The following is a 21,603-nucleotide window of genomic DNA, read 5'->3' as shown; positions in this document are numbered from 1 at the left end:
TAAAGAGGAGGAGGAGACGGTTGCCTCCGCTACAGAGGGTAGTACCCATGGAAGTTTAATTCCATCTGTTCAGCGTGGGTGGGCAGAAGAGGAGGAAGAGGTTGAGGAGATTGAGAGTGATCCTCCTGATGACGACAGCGAAGTCTTGCCTGTTGGTACTCTGGAACACATGGCTGTCATCCTGTTAGGCTGCCTTTCCCGCGACCCGCGCGTTATACACATTTGAGACAACATGGATTACTGGTTGTTCACCCTTCTCGACCCCCGCTACAAAGAGAACTTCTCATCTCTCATTGAGAGAAGGTCCTTGTTGAAAAATTGCTCCAAAAATTTCCATCTGACAACGCTGGCGGTAGAGTCCGTAGTTCCTTGGGCAACCGAGGAGGGGAGATAAGGGGAACACACAGCAGTTCAAACAGAGGCAGGGCAACACGCTCCAAGGCCTGGGACAGTTTCATGACACCCCGCCAGCACCCTCACACTGATGCCCGGCCTACTGTCACAAGGAGGGAAAAATTTTGGAAGATGGTGAAGGAGTACATAGCATACCATGTCAGCATCCTCAATGATCCTTCAGTGCATTACAACTACTGGGTGACCAAGCTGGACACGTGGCACGAACTGACTCTCTAAAAAAATGGGTATAAGGTTGAATCTTCCTTTTCTCATCCCCCTCCTCTTCCATCATATCAACATGCTTATTCGTCGCATATAATGTCCTCACATATAATGTTTTATAGGGTCAGCTCACCTGCAGGCCCTCACCTACAATCTTTTACAGGGTCAGCTCATCTGCAGGCCCTCGCATATAATGTTTTACAGGGTCAGCTCACCAGCAGGCCATCAATCATAATTTTTCAGGGGTGTATGATGCCCTCCTTCATGTGTAATAAAGGGTGTATTGGAGTGCCAGTTCCTTGTAATGTTTTGAAGCCCTTTCACTTAGTGCATAGTCTTTGAGTGTAGGAGACCCTCTACATGAACAATTGTACCACAATGTGAATGAGGCCCTCCTTTATGTGATATAAAGGTTGTATCGGAGTGCCTCTTCCTTGTAATTTTTGGCAGCACTTGCACTTTATATACAAGTAAATATACAGGAAAGAATGTTTCCTAACAATTTTTCCTCTAAAATTGATTTTATCTTCGGTTTTGCGTGTTCCCAGCATCGTTCCCAGCAGCGATCTGGTAGTCCAAGATGCATCCTCCCCATGCTGTTCCCGAACCATTTCAGTGGTGTTTCCATCAATTTCTGACCTTTTCCCATAAACCAGACACCCTCCCCTCTTCAGAGCAGGGGGTGCCTGGTTTAATTCTCGGGTTCTCCCATTGACTTCCACTGTGCTCGGGTGCTCGATCAATACTAATGAATATATTAGCAAGTAGTTGATGCCATCCCATTGTCAAAGAGATGTGTCCCAATGCAGTGTGATATCGGTAGCACTGATTGGGCAGTGTAGGACTTTGCAGGGACACAGCCCTAACTAATTACACCCAGTTGTCAATTTATTCATACATTTCTATGAGGAATAACAGAGGAAAGGCACAATATATAATTCTCAGAAAAGCCGCTCCTGGATTCTTATACAATTACTACTGTACTGTAAGTACTCTATTTATTGAAACAGACATATCAGGAGAGCGGAAAGGTCCTCTTTAATCATCAATTTAGGCATGGACACAGGTGACATTTTTGTTGTGGAGCATTACAGTATATGCATAAGAATGTGGACTTATATTGTAGTGTGCAGGAACCCTTTTTTCTGCTACATTCTGTGCAAATCTGACAAAGAAATATTCCATGCTCAATCGTACTCTATGGAGAAGATTTTTCATTGATAGCTCATATCTGGAGTAGATATGAATTTCTCATGCACAGAATGGCAGAAGATGAACTAAATTTATTAAGAGGCTTGTGCATCTTATTCCAGCTGTCTTTTCTTAAGGCTGGCACAGGAAACACCAGTCTTAATAAATCTGTCCCTATATGTATTGCTTCTACAAATATTTTTGTACATATGGAATCCAAAGGAGCTTGTAGAGCTCCCTGACAGTGTGCATAAGACCTTAATTTGACAATTCATTTTTCATGCTACACATTGTCCTGTTTGAATAACGTTATTGGAATTCACATATAACTAGTCGAAGCAAACTGCAAGGAATGTCATTCCATTTCCCATTGTCTTGAACCTCCACACAGTCCTCATTGTCCTTGCTATTATTTGGCTCTCCTAGGTTCCAGTTAGTAAATATGATCTTTTCACCTGATAAGTATCTAAATATACCTTCTACTTGCAAATCTGATATACCCAGGAAAGCCTTGGCTGACTCCCCCTTGGTGTGGAGTATCTCTTGTGTTGCACTATTTTCTACTGCACTTCTTGGGGTTGCTAGGACACCACCAGCTTCTCTGCACGTCTTCTGAGCATTTTCAAAATTTTCTTCTAAGCCATTGGTTACAAATACTTTGTCACCAGACTGTTTACCACCATGGAAAAGGAGAACTGAAACAGGTAAATATAAAATATTTTTGTATTCCAAATGCATTGAGTTTAATTAAAAAAAATAATAACCTGAGAAAGAGAAAGACACACTTGTAAAATTGAAAGATTCAGGCTAGAAAGAGAAAATAGTGGGAGAAAATAATGTTCGGTTTTCTGTGTTAAAAAATGTTGTAAATTTGATGTGTGATCGCTTCCCTGTTAGGACGGTCTGTTTAGTTGTAGAAAGTCAATTTCTTAAAAAATGTCAATGGCCCTGATTTATCATGCCTTCACTCAAAAAATCGAGCTTCTTGTGCACTCGCATGCGCAAAAATGTTGCTACTTTTTGCATTTTTACACCACTCACTCTAGTTTTGAAATATAGGTTAGCTATGTAAATAAGCCATGTTAATCTAGGAAGTCAATGGGGAAGTAGAGAAATCTCAACCAAATACTCTTCTAATACTGTTGTAAACAAGTCCTCTAAAACCTCCACCAAATTATAGCAATCTACCACCAAAACAATTTGTTTTCAGATAGAAATCTGCTACTAGTGATGGGCGACATAGGCAATATTGGAATTTGGGATATTTTACAAATTGTGGGCCAAATATTCACCATAAATTCACAAATTTGAGAATTCATGATCTCCAGTCATTGTTTACTTGATTGCGAAAATCGGCAATGTAATATATTTTCGATAAATTTGCCATAAGAATATTCAACACTATTCGCGAATATGAATATATAGCACTATATTCTAAATATTTGCGAATTCTCAAAGTGGTGATATTCGCAATTAAAATTTGCGATTCGAATATTCGCGCTCAACACTATCTGCTACAAATCTTCTGCTGATATGCTATTGATAGTTCTGATATTTGCCATGTGAACTTTTCTGGACAAAATCAAACCTCGTGCAACATTTGATAAAGTACACCAATTCAGACTCAAGCAAAACTGACTTCAAATATTCCACTCATCATAACTTTCCCCGATTTTGTGTATACTAATATCTGCAATATAATGATGATTTACACAAAAATTGTGGCTCTTCACCTGTGTTTATGCCTGAGTCAGTAGCATAGGGAAGGAGGATACTGCTAGTCATTGAAAGCTGTCACAATGGCATCACTAAAAGGAAGAGCTGCTGTGCAGAGCCAAACTGTGCGTGACTTAGGCTAGGTTCACATCACCGTTCTTCTGATCCATCTGAGAACAGAAAAAAGCATCCGTTGTGCTTATTCAGCATCGATTTTAGCCCTTTCAGTCTGAGATCCGTTATTTTTGACAGCTGGCAAAGTCTTTCTTGGAGGACTTTTCATCCCATCAAAAATAACAGATCTAAGATGGAAATGGCTACAACAGATGCAAAATAGGCACAACAGATGCTAAAAATAAAGGATCCATTTTTTTCTGTTCTTCTGATGGATCAGAAGAAAGGAAAGCTAAACAGTGATGTGAACCTACCCTTAGCTGTACACTGTAATCTAATGCACCTTCTGGATATAAAGTAGAGATATCCTAGTTGTAGACTGGAAAGTCCACGTTACCGTTTCTGCTAGGTGTTTGGCTGTGTGGTGCAGAGGATCCAGAGCATCAGGCTGAAAGCATTTGGCCAATTTAACTTTGTTTGAATTGAACCTAGATGCAATACTATTCTTCAGAACCAGGAGTGAAAACCATCAGAGTTAGTAGCTTTCTGTTTAAGTTGCATGTCCTCTATCTGCTGAGTGACTGCTAACCGCTAAGTACTGAGCCTCAATGTAGTACAAAACGAAAACTGTAAGTGTTTGTGCATTTTTCCCCTTGTACATGATAACACCTGTAGAAGAAGGACCTCCAATTCAGGACAGGAAGGTTGAGAAGATAAAAAGGTTCACACCCACTCCATACTTCAGTTCAAGTTTCCTGTCCTCTGAATAGGATGTCCTGAATGAACTCTTGCTCCCTGGAAGATTTTTACTTCTAGAACATTCACACCTAGGGCTAAGGAAGGTCTGGGTCTACTAAACAGTATAGGGACCTATTCCTTAGGTCCTGGCTTCTGTTGATTGTGGTCGTGGTTCCATGGTCAGGTTAGCGCTGGGCTAGACTGGAGTGATCCAGAAACTTGTTCTTTTCTGGATCACTGGGAGCCTCCTCTGCAGGTTGAGGAGCACCGGGTTCCTTATAGTTATAAGTATAAGTGGAGGAGGTCAATACAAAACTACAACTGAGAATTTAGAACTTGCCAGTCAGTACTTGTCCTGAGTAGGGTTGAGCGAACCCGAACTGCAAAGTTCGGGTTCGTACCGAACTTTGCCAGTTCGGGTACCCAGACCTTTTTTCACTGAAATTCGGGTTCAGTGTTCAGGTGATTTTATTACTTTCTGTTATAACATGGTTATAACGGAAAATAATAGCATTCTTAAAGGGGTATTCTCATCTTAATGATCATTGTTAAATCTGTTAATGATTTAACAGTGATCATTTTTCTAAATATATTTAATTAACCAATTCCCACCCCTTAGAAGTAAATAAGCATATACTTACCTGACTGTTGTCTTCCGTCTCCCCTGGTTACGGCCACCGCTCTTCTCAGGAATCGCGGTGGCCGCGCGTGCACAGGCGACTTCTTCTCTTCTCCCGGCCGGCCGCACGCTGTACCGAACGCGCATGCCGAGGCCGCTCATGCGCTATGGTGATTTCTTCCTGGCCAGTATAGTATACTTGCCAGGAAAAAGTCACCAGGGCGCATGCGCGGCCTCGGCGTGCGCGTTCAGTACAGCGCGTGGCCCGGCCCGGAGAAGACTTCAATCAAGATGGAGCCTGCCCCCTGCCGAGTGCCGAAACCAGGAAGTGGACAGCGCGCCGGGAGCAGGTAAGTATAAAATAGCGTGTTGAGAATACCCCTTTAAGATATAATGATAAATAAAATGGCCATTGAGGGGTTAATAATAATAAATAAAAAACTCACCTCATCCACTTGGATTGCGCAGCCGGCATCCTCTTCTTTCTTCAGGACCTGCAAAAGGACCTGCGATTACATCCCCGCGCTCACCACGTGGTGAGCGCGGTGACTTCATCGCAGGTCCTGCTAAATGAAGATAGAAGATCCTTCTATCTTCCTTCAGCAGGACCTGGGATGACGTTACCTCGCTCACCACATTGTGAGCACGGTGACGTCATCGCAGGTCCTTTTGCAGGTCCTACAGAAAGAAGAGGATACTGGCTGGATGAGTTTTTTTTATTATTTTTAACCCATTTTATTTAGCATTCTATCTTAAGAATGCTATTATTTTCCGTTATAACGGAAAATAATAAAGTGAAGTTCGGGTCCCCATTGACTTTAATGGGGTCTGGGTTCGGTGTTCGGGTCCCGAACCCGAACTTTGACCTGAAGTTCGGCTGAACCCGGCGAACTCTAGTCCTGAGGAATTTGGATATCATTTCTGTTTGGGTGAAAACATTCTTTTTTACTTCTTATTTTTTAATATGGAAATTGTTCTTTCTGCTTGTGTATTAGGTAACATAAACACGTAGCAAAAGTCACGTCTAATTAAAAAATTAGAGCATTTGGGGCATGCAAAAGTGAATTTCCTACCCTGAACCTCTGTCAGCTTTGTTTGAAAAGGATGATAGCAGAAAAATCTAGGAATCGAGTTTAGAATATTATGTTTATGTTGGGATTGGGGTTAGTGTTTCCTTAATGCCTTTGAAACATATATTTTCCCAGTCCAGATAGAAAAGGTTTTCTTAATATGAGGAATGTGTAATCAATAGCCCCTTACCTAGTATTGCTTCCACCTGTATTGCTAGGTCCCTGGTGCTCTGATACAAAGACTCTGGAGGGATCTAATTGACTTAGGGCATATACTGTTTTTTAGCCTTGTGCTTTATCTTTGGTGCAAACATGAGTGGAGATAGGCTCAGTGCTGAGGCTTCAGGTAGAGTGCTTCAGTGGCTATTCAGCTAGCCTTAGGTAAGCTTAGGTAAGCTCTGAGAGCCTTATGCTGCTTTCTTTAAGCATTGTTTGATCAAAGTGAGTGAGTTCCCTTCAACATTGCTTAAGTGTGTAGCTGGTGATAACAGGACTCTGCATAGACTCAAATTTCTGTGTCTCTACAGAAGCAGAGTTGCCAGAACTGGAATTAATTCACGGCAGGCCTAATTCAGTATGTTTGAGAGGTGCAGATGTCCCCAGTCTCCATTTAGGTTGCTGCCCCCAATTTTAGCCTTGCTTTCTCAGGGCATGACTTGCTGCCTTCTGAGCTATGGCCTTGATGCCTTCTGAGCTTTGGCCTCTGTGCTTGTCTAGTAGCCTGCTGTGTTTGGCTGGGCCTACAAACTTTTTTCCACAGACAGATTGGATGAGAATTGTATTGTGGGTTAGATTGTTAGGTTAACCCTGAAATTAATTTTAACATTTATATTAACAGTTAAGACTTTAGGCGGTTTCCTAACCTGTCTTTGTGAGAGGTTTTAGACAGGAAGTGGGGTCCCTCCCTTGGTTGTCTCCTAGTTTAGTCTGGCACCTGAGCAAATTTCCTACCATTGTTTTTCTTTATAGATGATTTTTTATTTTTTTATTTTTTATCCTGGGATGGAAATCTAGCTTGCTGCTTTAGTAATATGAGGAATAAGCTTCCTTTTTTTTGTTTCCTTCTATATATTTTTGGGCAGGGATGCCTTATTTTTTTTCTTTTTTTTTTACTGATTTTTTTCTGATTTTTTTGTCTATCCTGTTTCTGCTTCTCTTTGCAAATCACTGAGCTGTGGAGGGGGTGTAAACCTTTTTATATTCTCAGGGTTTCTGTCCTGGATGGGTGGTCCTTCTTATATAAGTGCTGTCAAGAAAAGCAATTAACAGTAAGTGCAATAGTCATTTTGTGGTGTTTTGCAGTTGGTGTGTTTTTTCTATCATTCTTTTTTAAACACAGGACAAACAGTAATTTTTTTGTAGTATTATTTTTTTGGTCAATAACTTCTTTGCAGCACACATGCAGTCTATTGTTTTTCTCTCTTATTGTCTGGCATTTTTCTCCCATAGACCTACATTGTTTGTTTTTTGCTGCATTAATAAAATGCAAACACAATGTGTTTTGGCATTTTTTATGCTGTTTTTGCATGGCATTTTTTTTTACAATTTTTTTTCTCTCTCCATGTTCTTCTACAGAAAAAATGTCACAGGGACACATACTTTACTTTTAAAAACATGCTTGTCATGCAAAATTACCATTGAAAACTGCCAGGTGCTAAAACGCACTACATGGCCAAAAATACCTCAAAAACATAAATTCACACATTTTTGAGGTGTCTTTTAAACCTTATGCTTGGGGCTTTCCTTATATTAAACACAATGTGAGCTCATTTATTTCAGGTTGCCACGTGGTTATTATATGCACCTAACATGTACAGTATTAGGACAACCACCCTCAACATGCAGGGGTCCCTCTACATATGTGTGCACCATATTAATAAATAATTGGACAACAATTTTTTTTTTCTTATCACCTTTTTGACCAGAGTGATGTTCAAAAATTATTCTAAATGATTTATAACAACATGTGCTGTGGAAGGAATGCCATGTATTGAATTTTGCACAATTTTTGATAACCAATTTTTTTTTGTGGTTTCAGTGAGTCCTTTTGAATATAAAATCCACCATCAGAAGGATACTCAACAACAATGGTGTGCATGGCAGGATTGCAAGGAGAAAGCTACTGCCCCCCAAAATGAACATTGCTGCCTGTCTGCCTTTTGCTAGATAACTAGACAAGCAAGAAGGGAATTGGAAAAATGTTTTGTATGCAGATTAGACCAAAATAGAATTTGTTGGTTTAAAAAAAAAAAAGATTGATGTTTGGAGAAAGAAAAACCTCATGCTATCTGGGAAATACTATGGTGGTAGTATCATTGTTTGGGGCTGTTTTGTTGTATCTGGGCCAGAATGGCTTGCCATCATTGATAGAACATATAAATCTTGAATTATACCAGCAAATTCCAAAGAAAAAATGCAGGACCTGGATCTCAACAAAAAATGGGTCATGCAGCAAGATAAGGACCCTAAGCACGCAAACAGTCCTAAGAATAGTTTAAGAAGAATAAAACTGAAGTTTTGGAATGGTCAAGTCAAACTCCTGACCTTAACCCAATAGAAATGTTGTGGAAGGAACTGAATCAAGCAGTTCATGGTAAGAAACCCACCAACATAACTAATTTGAAGGGGTTTTGTAAAAAGGAATGGGCTAAAATTCCTCTAAGCCGATCTGCAGGACTAATCAACAATTTCCAAAAATGTGTAATTTGAATTAGACAAGGGGGTCACACCATATACTGAAAGCAAAGGTTCACAAACTTTTTCCACTCAAAGACAAAGTGGATAATTTTCCTCAATAAATAAATTGCCAAAGTCTAATGCTTTTGATTAATTTGCTTGATTTGGTTATCTTTATCTACCTTTGAGACTTGTGTGAAAATCTGATGTAGGTTTAGGTCAAATGTATGGAGATATATACACTGCTCAAAAAAATAAAGGGAACACAAAAATAACACATCCTAGATCTGAATTAATTAAATATTCTTCTGAAATACTTTGTTCTTTACATAGTTAAATGTGCTGACAACAAAATCACACAAAAATTAAAAATGGAAATCAAATTTTTCAAACCATGGAGGATTGGATTTGGAGTCACACTCAAAATTAAAGTGGAAAAACACACTACAGGCTGATCCAACTTTGATGTAATGTCCTTAAAACAAGTCAAAATGAGGCTCAGTAGTGTGTGTCGCCTCCAATTGCCTGTATGACCTCCCTACAACGCCTGTGCATGCTCCTGATGAGGTGGCGGACGGTCTCCTGAAGGATCTCCTCCCAGACCTGGACTAAAGCATCTGCCAACTCCTGGACAGTCTGTGGTGCAACGTGACGTTGGTGGATAGAACGAGACATGATGTCCCAGATGTGCTCAATTGGATTCAGGTCTGGGGAACAGGCGGGCCAGTCCATAGCATCAATGCCTTCGTCTTGCAGGAACTGTTGACACACTTCAGCCACATGAGGTCTAGCATTGTCTTGCATTAGGAGGAACCCAGGGCCAACCGCACCAGCATATGGTCTCACAAGGGGTCTGAAAGGCAGTCAGGCTACCTCTGGCGAGCACATGGAGGACTGTGCGGCCTTCCAAAGAAATGCCACCCCATACCATTACTGACCCAATGCCAAACCGGTCATGCTGGAGGATGTTGCAGGCAGCAGAACGTTCTCCACGGCGTCTCCAGACTCTGTCACGTCTGTCACATGTGCTCAGTGTGAACCTGCTTTCATCTGTGAAGAGCACAGGGCGCCAGTGGCGAATTTGCCAATCTTGGTGTTCTCTGGCAAATGCCAAACGTCCTGCACGGTGTTGGGCTGTAAGCGCAACCCCCACCTGTGGACGTCGGGCCCTCATATCACCCTCATGGAGTCTGTTTCTGACCGTTTGAGCAGACACATGCACATTTGTGGCCTGCTGGAGGTAATTTTGCAGGGCTCTGGCAGTGCTCCTTCTGTTCCTCCTTGCACAAAGGCGGAGTTAGCGATCCTGCTGCTGGGTTGTTGCCCTCCTACGGCCTCCTCCGCATCTCCTGATGTACTGGCCTGTCTCCTGGTAGCGCCTCCATGCTCTGGACACTACGCTGACAGACACAGCAAACCTTCTTGCCACAGCTCGCATTGATGTGCCATCCTGGATAAGCTGCACTACCTGAGCCACTTGTGTGGGTTGTAGACTCCGTCTCATGCTTCCACTAGAGTGAAAGCACCGCCAGCATTCAAAAGTGACCAAAACATCAGCCAGAAAGCATAGGAACTGAGAAGTGGTCTGTGATCACCACCTGCAGAACCACTTCTTTATTGGGGGTGTCTTGCTAATTGCCTATATTTCCACCTGTTGTCTATCCCATTTTCACAACAGCATGTGAAATTGATTGTCACTCAGTGTTGCTTCCTAAGTGGACAGTTTGATTTCACAGAAGTGTGATTGACTTGGAGTTACATTGTGTTGTTTAAGTGTTCCCTTTATTTTTTTGAGCAGTGTAGAAATTTCTGAAGGGGTCACAAACTTTCACAAAATATGTTTATTGTATGTATATTGTATTAATACTTTGGGGGAGATTTCTCAAACTGGTGTAAAGTAGAATTGGCTTAGTTGTCCATAGGAACCACTCAGATTCCACCTTTCATTTTCCAAAGGAACTGTGGAAAATTAAAGGTCGAATCTGGTTGCTATAGGCAACTAAGCCAGTTTAACTTTACACCAGTTTGATAAATCTCACCTTTTATCCTTTATTGTAATGTCCAGAATCATAAAGAGATTTTCTGGAACTTTGATATTGAAGGCCTATACTTAGGATAGGGCATCATTATCTGATTGGTAGAGGCCCAATTCCTGACAGAACGTTTTCACACAACAATTTCTTAAGCAAATCTGCTGTGTCTGAATATAACCTAAGGCTATATATAAGCAAACACATTGCTTTAAACAGAAATACATGTTCACACATGGCGGATTTGCAAACTGCAAATCTGAAATGCATTTTACTACAAAATCTGTAGCAGAAAACACTCACACTTCCGCCAAAGTTGTGCTTTATGAAGTGCCAAAGTTCTGTTGAGAATTAGCCACATTCTATGGGACTTATTCGTGGTAGGCTTATTGACCAATATTTCTGGTAGACTCCTTGAGAATAAGCAACATGCTACTAAGCGCAGATTTATTTTTCCTTTTAAATGTAAATAGAGTTGTGGATACCCTATTTACATGCATGGTATGCAGAACACAAAAATTCATTCCCAAATCACACAATTTGTGAACATGCAGTTGCCTAAGTGTGCATTAATGAAATAACATGTATAAAAGATTTATTTTATACTAAGGTGTAATTACTTTTTTTATATTTTGCAAGGCTTGCTTGAAATTTCTCTAGTTCTTGTTGAAAGGCAGTTAATTGTTCCTTAACAACTTCAACCTCTGCGGGGAAAAAAAAAAAGGATTATTAATTGTTATAGGATAACTCATGGGACACTTGTAAGAGACTAACTGGGTAACAAAATGATTGACATTTGTTTTTACCGTTCTAATAAAGAATTGCTCCCTTAACCCTCTAACAGTTTTGCTTCTCCGGTGCATTTATCTTGATCACCTGCTGCGCCATTCATACTTATTCTGTTCTGAAATAAATATACTTACTGTGCGTCAGACTTATTCTCAAAAGGCAGTCTAATATATGGCCACGTTTTTCTTCTTGTCCTGCTGCAGAATTCAAACTTAATGTGTGTGTGTGTGTGTATATATACACATACAATATATATATATATATATATATATATATATATATATATAGGGGTTGCTCTTTCAAGCAGGGCGGTGGTGACAGATTCGTTTGCAGACAACAGGATTAAAGTCCATATTGATGCTTTATTTTATGACACTCCGGCACTTTACAGGCAAACCCAGTTATAATTCACTAGGTACTAGGTAAGTTCCAGCACCACAAAACGAAAACCAAACAAAATAAACTCCTGCCCATCTGGGCTCTAACTAATACAGATTCGTTTCTAGCTCACATATTGAGCACAGGTCACACGCAGAGAATCCGGCGTCTCTAGCCAGCAAGGCAGCAAGCTTCCTAGACTTCTTCCAGGCATAACTCTCCCAGACTGACAGCCTGGGATGTGATTTTATTTCCCCCTAACGATCCCATCTGGCTACACTTGGGGATCCCTCAGGCTAGGGGAAAACCTGCCCTGGAATGGGGGGGTGGACTGGGGATGTCCCACTTCCAAACCTACCTTCCCAGTCCAAATAAAGTCCAGCCCTTGAACTTTTAACAAAACTGTCTAAGCAGCCTACACATTCAAAACACCTGAAACCACTTTAGCTTTTCTGGATTTTACTTACCTCACCCAGTTGAGGAACCTGGGTGAGATATACACTCCTTCCAAGACTTTTCCATGTACTTTACCACATATCTTTCCCATCTTATCCAGACCGGAGATCTGGGCACTTTCAGCGACCATACAGTGTATCCTGGATAAAGCATCTGCATTTCCCTGCAATTTCCCCGGCCCATGCTCAACCTTGAAATTAAAATTTTGCAGGGAAAAAAACCACTTGGTCATTCTTGCATTTTTCTCCTTGTTTTGTTTCATCAAGGTTAAAGGAGGATGATCTTTCACCAACAGAAATTTTCTACCCAGCAGATAATATTTAAGTGACTCCAGAGCCCATTTAATGGCCAGACATTCTCATTCCACTATAGCATAATTTTTCTCTGCCGGGGTCAACTTACTGCTTAGGTACATCACTGGGTGCTCCTCCCCATTTATCACTTATGACAGGACCGCTCCCAAGCCTGTATCAGACGCATCCATCTGGACCAGAAACTTTTTTCCAAAATCTGGGGAAATGAGTAGGGATGAGCGTACCCGAACTGTAAAAGACTGGGTTCGGGTTCGGTGTTCGGCGCTTTCTTGGCGCTTTTTGAAAGGCTGCAAAGCAGCCAATCAACAAGCGTCATACTACTTGGCCCAAAGGGCCATCACAGCCATGCCTACTATTGGCATGGCTGTGATTGGCCAGTGCACCATGTGACCCAGCCTCTATTTAAGCTGGAGTCACGTAGCGCCGCACGTCACTCTGCTATGATCAGTATAGGGAGAGGTTGCAGCTGCGACGTTAGGGCGAGATTAGGCAGATTAACTCCTCCAAAAGACTTCATTCTGTGATCGATCTGCAGCTGTGGATCATTGAAGTGCTATTATTGACTTGCTCACTTTTTTGAGGCTGCCCAGAGCGCTTTTAGATCACTTTTATTCTGGGGTGATCGGCGGCCATTTTGTGACTTGTGGTGCGCCAGCACGAGCTATCACCAAGTGTATTTAACCATCGATAGTGTGGTTATTTTGTGCTATATCCTACATCAGCTGCAGGCTGAGCCTGTGTCACCGAAGTGCATTTAACCATCAACAGTCTGGTTATTTTTTGGCCATATACTACATCAGCTGCAGGCTGAGCCTGTGTCACCCAAGTGCATTTAACCATCAACAGTCTGATTATTTTTTGGCCATATACTACATCAGCTGCAGGCTGAGCCTGTGTCACCCAAGTGTATTTAACCATCGATAGTGTGGTTATTTTGTGCTATATCCTACATCAGCTGCAGGCTGAGCCTGTGTCACCCAAGTGCATTTAACCATCAACAGTCTGATTATTTTTTGGCCATATACTACATCTGGTGCAGGCTGAGCCTGTGTCACCCAAGTGCATTTAACCATCAACAGTCTGATTATTTTTTGGCCATATACTACATCTGGTGCAGGCTGAGCCTGTGTCACCCAAGTGCATTTAACCATCAACAGTGTGGTTATTTTTTGGCCATATATTACATCAGGGGCAAGTTGAGCCTGAAATCTCTATTCAACCAAATCTGCAGTGTTTTATCTGGTCAAGTTATTTGTAGTGACCGTAAAAGCAGACTTTTTGTTCTGGGTTGAAAAAGCATTCCCAAATTTGCCATTCTCAAAATAACTAGTTTCTGGTATTTGAGGCCTACTTGAAATCTATCCCAAAAAGAAAATCTTACATTGAAGGTATTGATAGTGTCATTCAGAAAGACCTAAGACACACGCTAGCGTGCTGATAGAAGTGTGATTCTGTGATTAAACCTATACCTGTCACACAGCGCAAAAAAAAAAACAGGTCTCACATCTCTATTCAACCAAATCTGCAGTGTTTTATCTGGTCAAGTTATTTGTAGTGACCGTAAAAGCAGACTTTTTGTTCTGGGTTGAAAAAGCATTCCCAAATTTGCCATTCTCAAAATTGTGGTGAACGGGAACAATTAGGAAAACATCTAATAAGGGACGCGGACGTGGACGTGGTGGTGTTAGTGGACCCTCTGGTGCTGGGAGAGGACGTGGCCGTTCTGCCACAGCCACACGTCCTAGTGAACCAACTACCTCAGGTCCCAGTAGCCAGCAGAATTTACAGCGATATTTGGTGGGGCCCAATGCCATTCTAAGGATGGTAAGGCCTGAGCAGGTACAGGCATTAGTCAATTGGGTGGCCGACAGTGGATCCAGCACGTTCACATTATCTCCCACCCAGTCTTCTGCAGAAAGCGCACAGATGGCGCATGCAAACCAAGCCCATCGGTCTGTCACATCACCCCCATGCATATCAGGGAAACTGTCTGAGCCTCAAGTTATGCAGCAGTCTCTTATGCTGTTTGAAGACTCTGCTACCAGGGTTTCCCAAGGGCATCCACCTAGCCCTTCCCCAGGGGTGGAAGAGATAGAATGCACTAACGCACAACCACTTATTTTTCCTGATGATGAGGACATGGGAATACCACCTCAGCACGTCTCTGATGATGACGAAACACAGGTGCCAACTGCTGCGTCTTTCTGCAGTGTGCAGACTGAACAGGAGGTCAGGGATCAAGACTGGGTGGAAGACGATGCAGGGGACGATGAGGTCCTAGACCCCACATGGAATGAAGGTCGTGCCACTGACTTTCAGAGGAAGAGGCAGTGGTGAGACCGACCCAACAGCGTAGCAAAAGAGGGAGCAGTGGGCAAAATCAGAACACCCGCCGCGTTACGTGAAGCCAGATTCTCTGCTATGGGACCTCTGTCCAATTGATATTGGGTCATTTTTATTTTTTTTATTTTTATTTTAATTCATTTCCCTATCCACATTTGTTTGCAGGGGATTTACCTACATGTTGCTGCCTTTTGCAGCCCTCTAGCTCTTTCCTGGGCTGTTTTACAGCCTTTTTAGTGCCCAAAAGTTCGGGTCCCCATTGACTTCAATGGGGTTCGGGTTCGGGACGAAGTTCGGTTCGGGTTCGGATCCCGAACCCGAACATTTCCGGGAAGTTCGGCCGAACTTCTCGAACCCGAACATCCAGGTGTTCGCTAAACTCTAGAAATGAGCACTGGTTGTTGATAGAGGGCAGACTTTAGGCTCTGAAAAGCCTTTTCTACTTCTGGGGTCCACTTCACCATTACGGACTTAGGGCCTTTCGTTAAGTCAGTCAATGTGGCTGCCATCGAGGCAAAATTTGGTACAAACCGGCTGTAGTACCCAGTTATGCCAAGAAAGGCCATGACTTGTTTTTTCGTTAAGGGCTTAGGCCAGTTTTGTATTGCCTCTACTTTATCGACCTGGGGTTTAAAAAGCCCTTTACCGATAATGTATCCCAGGTATTTTGCTTCCTCTAGCCTTACTGCACACTTCTCAGGGTTTATTGTTAGGCCAGCATCACTAATGAAGACTATCATGGCCTGCACTTTACAGAGGTGACTTTTCCACATCATCAAGGTAAGTGGCAGCGTTGTCCCAATGTGGCCTCAAGATTAGGTTCATCAACCTCTGAAAAGTGACAGAGGCTTCATGTAACCCTCTGGAGTGGAGAATGCCCTCTTTTCTTTAGCCCCATCTGACAATAGTATCTGCCAATAACCCTTTGCAAGGTCAAGGGTTGTGATGTACCTTGCTTTCCCAAGCCTCTCAATCAGTTCATCTAATCATTACAGAACCTCCAAGTCCCATTTGGATTCGGGATTAATACAATAGGGCTCGACCACTCACTGGTAGATTCCTCAATGACCCCTAATTCAAGCATGTGCTTGACCTCCGAGGATACCGCTTTTCTGGGCGCTTTTGGTATCCTTTAGGGCTTTAGATTCACCTTACTGTGGGGCTCAGTTCTCACGTAATGTTCTATCTTTTTTTTTCTGCAGAAACTCCTTTACTACTTGTTTCTGGTGCCCTGACAATGCCTCACTAATTTTTACCGGGGGAATTGGTTGCGACACCTCCTTAGTCATGGTCTGTGTGGCCACCATGGATTCCCGATCTTTCCACAGCTTGATCAGATTTACATGGTAAATCTGGAAGGGTTTTCTCCTTCCTGGTTGGTTCACCTTATAGTTTATCTCGCCCACTTTTTCCACAATCTCATAGGGACCCTGCCACTTTGCCGGAAACTTACTCTCTACGGTGGGAATTAAGATCAGGACTCTATCCCTGGGATTAAAGCCCCTTACTTTGGCAGATCTGTTGTAGATTCTGCTTTGAGCCTTCTGAGCTCTTTGCAGATCCTCTTTAACTATGGGCATCACGGTCGCATGTGCTGAATTTGGTGGTGCAGAAGTTCATTCACAACTACCCCGACATGTCAGAGCTCCTTCTCCTGGGCCACCTCCTCTTCCATCATCGTCCTAAGTGTTTTCTCAAAGAGACATAGAGGTGGTATTGTAACGCTGATAACGGCGTCATCGCCACTGGCCATGTTGGTGGAGTACTCGAAACAGCGCAACAGGGCACACAGGTCTCGCATGGAGGCCCAGTCATTGGTGGTGAAGTGGTGGTGTTCCGCAGTGCGACTGACCCGTGCGTGCTGCAGCTGAAACTCCACTATGGCCTGCTGCTGCTCGCACAGTCTGTCCAGCATGTGCAAGGTGGAGTTCCACCTGGTGGGCACGTCGCATATGAGGCGGTGAGCGGGAAGGCCGAAGTTACGCTGTAGCGCAGACAGGCGAGCAGCGGCAGGATGTGAACGCCGGAAGCGCGCACAGACGGCTCGCACTTTATGCAGCAGCTCTGACATGTCGGGGTAGTTGTGAATGAACTTCTGCACCACCAAATTCAGCACATGCGCCAGGCAAGGGATGTGCGTCAAATCGGCTAGTCCCAGAGCTGCAACGAGATTTCGCCCATTATCGCACACCACCAGGCCGGGCTTGAGGCTCACCGGCAGCAACCACTCGTCGGTCTGTTGTTCTATACCCCGCCACAACTCCTGTGCGGTGTGGGGCCTGTCCCCCAAACATATGAGTTTCAGAATGGCCTGCTGACGTTTACCCCGGGCTGTGCTGAAGTTGGTGGTGAAGGTGTGTGGCTGACTGGATGAGCAGGTGGAAGAAGAGGAGGAGGAAGCTGAGTAGGAGGAGGAGGCAACAGGAGGCAAAGAAGGTTGCCCTGCGATCCTTGGCGGCGGAAGGACGTGCGCCAAACAGCTCTCCGCCTGGGGCCCAGCCGCCACTACATTTACCCAGTGTGCAGTTAGGGAGATATAGCGTCCCTGGCCGTGCTTACTGGTCCACGTATCTGTGGTTAGGTGGACCTTGCCACAGATGGCGTTGCGCAGTGCACACTTGATTTTATCGGATACTTGGTTGTGCAGGGAAGGCATGGCTCTCTTGGAGAAGTAGTGGCGGCTGGGAACAACATACTGTGGGACAGGAAGCGACATGAGCTGTTTGAAGCTGTCTGTGTCCACCAGCCTGAATGACAGCATTTCATAGGCCAGTAGTTTAGAAATGCTGGCATTCAGGGCCAGGGATCGAGGGTGGCTAGGTGGGAATTTATGCTTTCTCTCAAATGTTCGTGAGATGGAGAGCTGAACGCTGCCGTGTGACATGGTTGAGATGCTTGGTGACGGAGGTGGTGGTGTTGGTGGTACATCCTCTGTTTGCTGGGCGGCAGGTGCCAACGTTCCTCCAGAGGAAGAGGCCGAGGCGGCAGCAGCAGAAGAGGTAGCAGGGGGAGCCTGAGTGAGTTCCTTGTTTTTAAGGTGTTTACTCCACTGCAGTTCATGCTTTGCATGCAGGTGCCTGGTCATGCAGGTTGTGGTAAGGTTCAGAACGTTAATGCCTCGCTTCAGGCTCTGATGGCACAGCGTGCAAACCACTCGGGTCTTGTCGTCAGCACATTGTTTGAAGAACTGCCACGCCAGGGAACTCCTTGAAGCTGCCTTTGGGGTGCTCGTCCCAGATGGCGGTGACCAGTAGCAGACGGACTCTCTTGGCGGCGGGTGTTCTGCTTTTGCCCACTCCCTCTTTTGCTGCGCTGTTGGCTCGGTCTCACCACTGCCTCTTCCTCCGAATTCTGAAAGTCAATGGCACGACCTTTATTCCATGTGGGGTCTAGGACCTCATCGTCCCCTGCATCGTCTTCCACCCAGTCTTCCTCCCTAACCTCCTGTTCAGTCTGCACCCTGCAGAAAGACGCAGCAGTTGGCACCTGTGTTTCGTCATCAGAGACGTGCTGAGGTGGTATTCCCTTGTCCTCATCATCAGGAAACATAAGTGGTTGTGAGTCAGTGCATTCTATGTCTTCCACCGCTGGGGAAGGGCTAGGTGGATGCCCTTGGGAAACCCTGCCAGCAGAGTCTTCAAACAGCATAAGAGACTGCTGCATAACTTGAGGCTCAGACAGTTTCCCTGATATGCATGGGGGTGATGTGACAGACCGATGGGCTTGGTTTTCAGGCGCCATCTGTGCGCTTTCTGCAGAAGACTGGGTGGGAGATAATGTGAACGTGCTGGATCCACTGTCGGCCACCCAATTGACTAATGCCTGTACCTGCTCAGGCCTTACCATCCTTAGAATGGCATTGGGCCCCACCAAATATCGCTGTAAATTCTGCTGGCTACTGGGACCTGAGGTAGTTGGTTCACTAGGACGTGTGGCTGTGGCAGAACGGCCACGTCCTCTCCCAGCACCAGAGGGTCCACTAACACCACCACGACCGCGTCCGCGTCCCTTACTAGATGTTTACCTCATTGTTACCGTTCACCACAATAAGAAAAAAATTATTTGGCCCAATGTATTGAATTCAAATTCAGGCCTTTTTTTACAGGCACCTAACACTATCTGGCTATCTATTTAGGTACCGTATTACACTAATACAGGCACAGCAGTAACAACAGATTTAGCTGAATATAAATTGTAGGCCTAGTATTTAGGCCCTGGATGACAGGTATACGTTTACGGACAGAATTAGACTTGGAAATGCACGGTAGCGTGTGAAGTTGTTGAGGATGACCCTATCAGCACCTTCAATCTAATATACCCTTTTATGGATAGATTTAAACTTTTCCTGATACAGCAGAAAACAATTATTTAGGGAATTGCTAAGTTGGGAATTGTATTCAACCCAGAACAAAAACTGTGCTTCGGCAGACAGCAGACAGTATTACAATTGGCTAGCCACAGCTGAAACACCAGATTTAGGGTACTGCTATTTTGGCAATTGTATTTTACCCCTCAATAAAATAGCAAGCACAGCCAAGCCCCTGATGTAGGATATAGCAAAAAACACACTATTGATGGTTAAAAATGGACTTGGTGGCAGCTTGTGCTGGCGCACCACAAGACACAAAATGGCCGCCGATCACCCCAGAAAAAAGTGACTGAAAAATGCTCTGGGCAGCCTTAAAACAGTGAGCAATTGAATAGCAGAGGTTGTATGATACACAGCTGTATATCGATCACTTCAGTAAATAAATCACTGCCTAATCTCACCCTAACAGCAGCAGCTGCATCCTATCCCTACACTGATCAGAGCAGAGTGACGTGCAGCGCTACGTGACTCCAGCTTAAATAGAGGCTGGGTCACATGCTGCACTGGCCAATCACAGCCATGCCTCTTGGGGCAAGTAGTATGACGCTTGTTGATTGGCTGCTTTGCAGCCTTTCAAAAAGCGCCAAGAAAGCGCCGAACACCGAACCCGGACTTTTACGAAAATGTTCGGGTTCGGGTCCGCCAAAAATTCGGTACGAACCCGAACTATACAGTTCGGGTTCGCTCATCCCTACTACTGAGCCCAGCTGCCTATTTAAAGGACAGCCAGGTGCTGCCAAAACCCGGGCAGGCACTTAAACTCCGGTCCGGTATTTGATCTCACCTGGCTGGAAATCAGCCCAGCCGCCCATGTTGGGAGGAAAATACCTGCCTTTCCCAAACAAAACACTTTGCTATGTCACATACCACCCCCCGCCCCCGTTTGTTCAACCCTGAGGAGGTGAACACACGCCAGACAGTGTACCCGGGACAGGGCATCCGCGTTTCCCTTTAACCGGCCTGCCCTGTGTTCTACTGTAAACTTAAAATTTTGCAAGGACAAGAACCATCTGGTGACCCGAGCATTGCTCTCTTTGGCCTAGCTCATCCACTTAAGAGGGGAGTGGTGGGTCGCCAGATGGAACTTTCTCTCCAACAGATAATAGTGGAGAGACTCGAGTGCCCCCTTGATGGCCAGGCACTCTCTCTCCACTATACTGTATCGGTACTGTGAATGACAATATCATCCAGGTAAGCTGAGGCATACCGCCGATGTGGACGAAGCACAATGTCCATTAGACGTTGAAAAGTGTCAGGGACGCCATGCTGACCGAAAGGTAACACCTTATATTGGTGCAGACCCTCTGGTGTAATGAAGGAAGTTTTCTCTTTGGCAGCCTTCATCAAGGGTACCTGCCAGTAACCTTTGGTGAGGTCCACCCGAGGCATGGGATATGCATCGAATTTAGATATTTCTTTCAGCTTATGAAAATCGTTACAAAACCGTAACATCCCATCCGGCTTGGGTATTAAGACTATAGAACTAGCCCACTCACTTTTAGACTCCTCGATGACGTCTAGCCACAGCATGAGCTGCACTTCCTCCAAGATAACTTGTCGCCGAGCCTCGGGTACCCGGTATGTCTTTAATTAGACTGTTGCCTGAGGCTCAGTGACAATGTCATGCTGGATTGTGGAAGTGTGTCCATCTGTGTTCCGACTAACGAATTCCCTGGTCTCCTGAGCCTGTTTAGAGGAGAGGCTATCAGCAATTTTTACTGTGGCAACTGCTTTCCTTGCATCAGACAGAGGGGCCGGTACCTCTTCTCCTAGAAAACCTGGCCGCGGGCTGTCTTCAGTACAGGTCTCCCTATCTTTCCAAGGTTTAAGTAAATTAACATGGTAAACCTGCTCTGGCTTCCGCCATCCTGGCTGGTGTACCTTGCAATTTACCTCTCCAACTTTCTCGAGTACCTTGTAGGGCAGGGTCCCTGCCATCTAGCCAGGAACTTACTGTCCACGGTCAGTACCAGAACCAAAACCCGATTAACCAGATTAAAGATCCGTACCCGAGCCTGCCAATTATTGATCCGGCTCTGGGCTCACTGAGCGGCCTCCATATGCTCCCTGACAAGAGGCAAAATGGTCTCTATCCGCTGTTGTATCTTCATAACATACTCCAGGGCCCTTTTATGCAGAGTAGGTTGCTGTTCCCATGCCTCTTTGGCCAAGTCCAACAGAC

General features: G+C 44.3%; 1 protein-coding gene across 2 annotated transcripts in view; it reads right to left on the bottom strand.

Moving 5' to 3' along the window:
- Positions 1-1,639: 1,639 nt before the first annotated feature.
- The window catches only part of LOC121004972 (pulmonary surfactant-associated protein D-like), a 112,295-nt gene continuing 92,331 nt past the window's right edge, over positions 1,640-21,603 (bottom strand). For both annotated transcript variants that reach the window (XM_040437447.1, XM_040437448.1), the window contains 2 exons: positions 11,393-11,476; positions 1,640-2,504 (listed from right to left, as the gene is read on the bottom strand). In XM_040437447.1, coding sequence (XP_040293381.1) covers positions 2,119-2,504; positions 11,393-11,476 — 470 coding nt within the window. In that variant the 3' untranslated portion in view covers positions 1,640-2,118. The remainder of the gene's footprint in view (positions 2,505-11,392; positions 11,477-21,603) is intronic.

Source organism: Bufo bufo, chromosome 6 (assembly GCF_905171765.1).
Source record: "Bufo bufo chromosome 6, aBufBuf1.1, whole genome shotgun sequence".
Lineage (NCBI taxonomy): Eukaryota > Metazoa > Chordata > Amphibia > Anura > Bufonidae > Bufo > Bufo bufo.
This window is presented reverse-complemented; position numbering and strand designations above follow the sequence as displayed.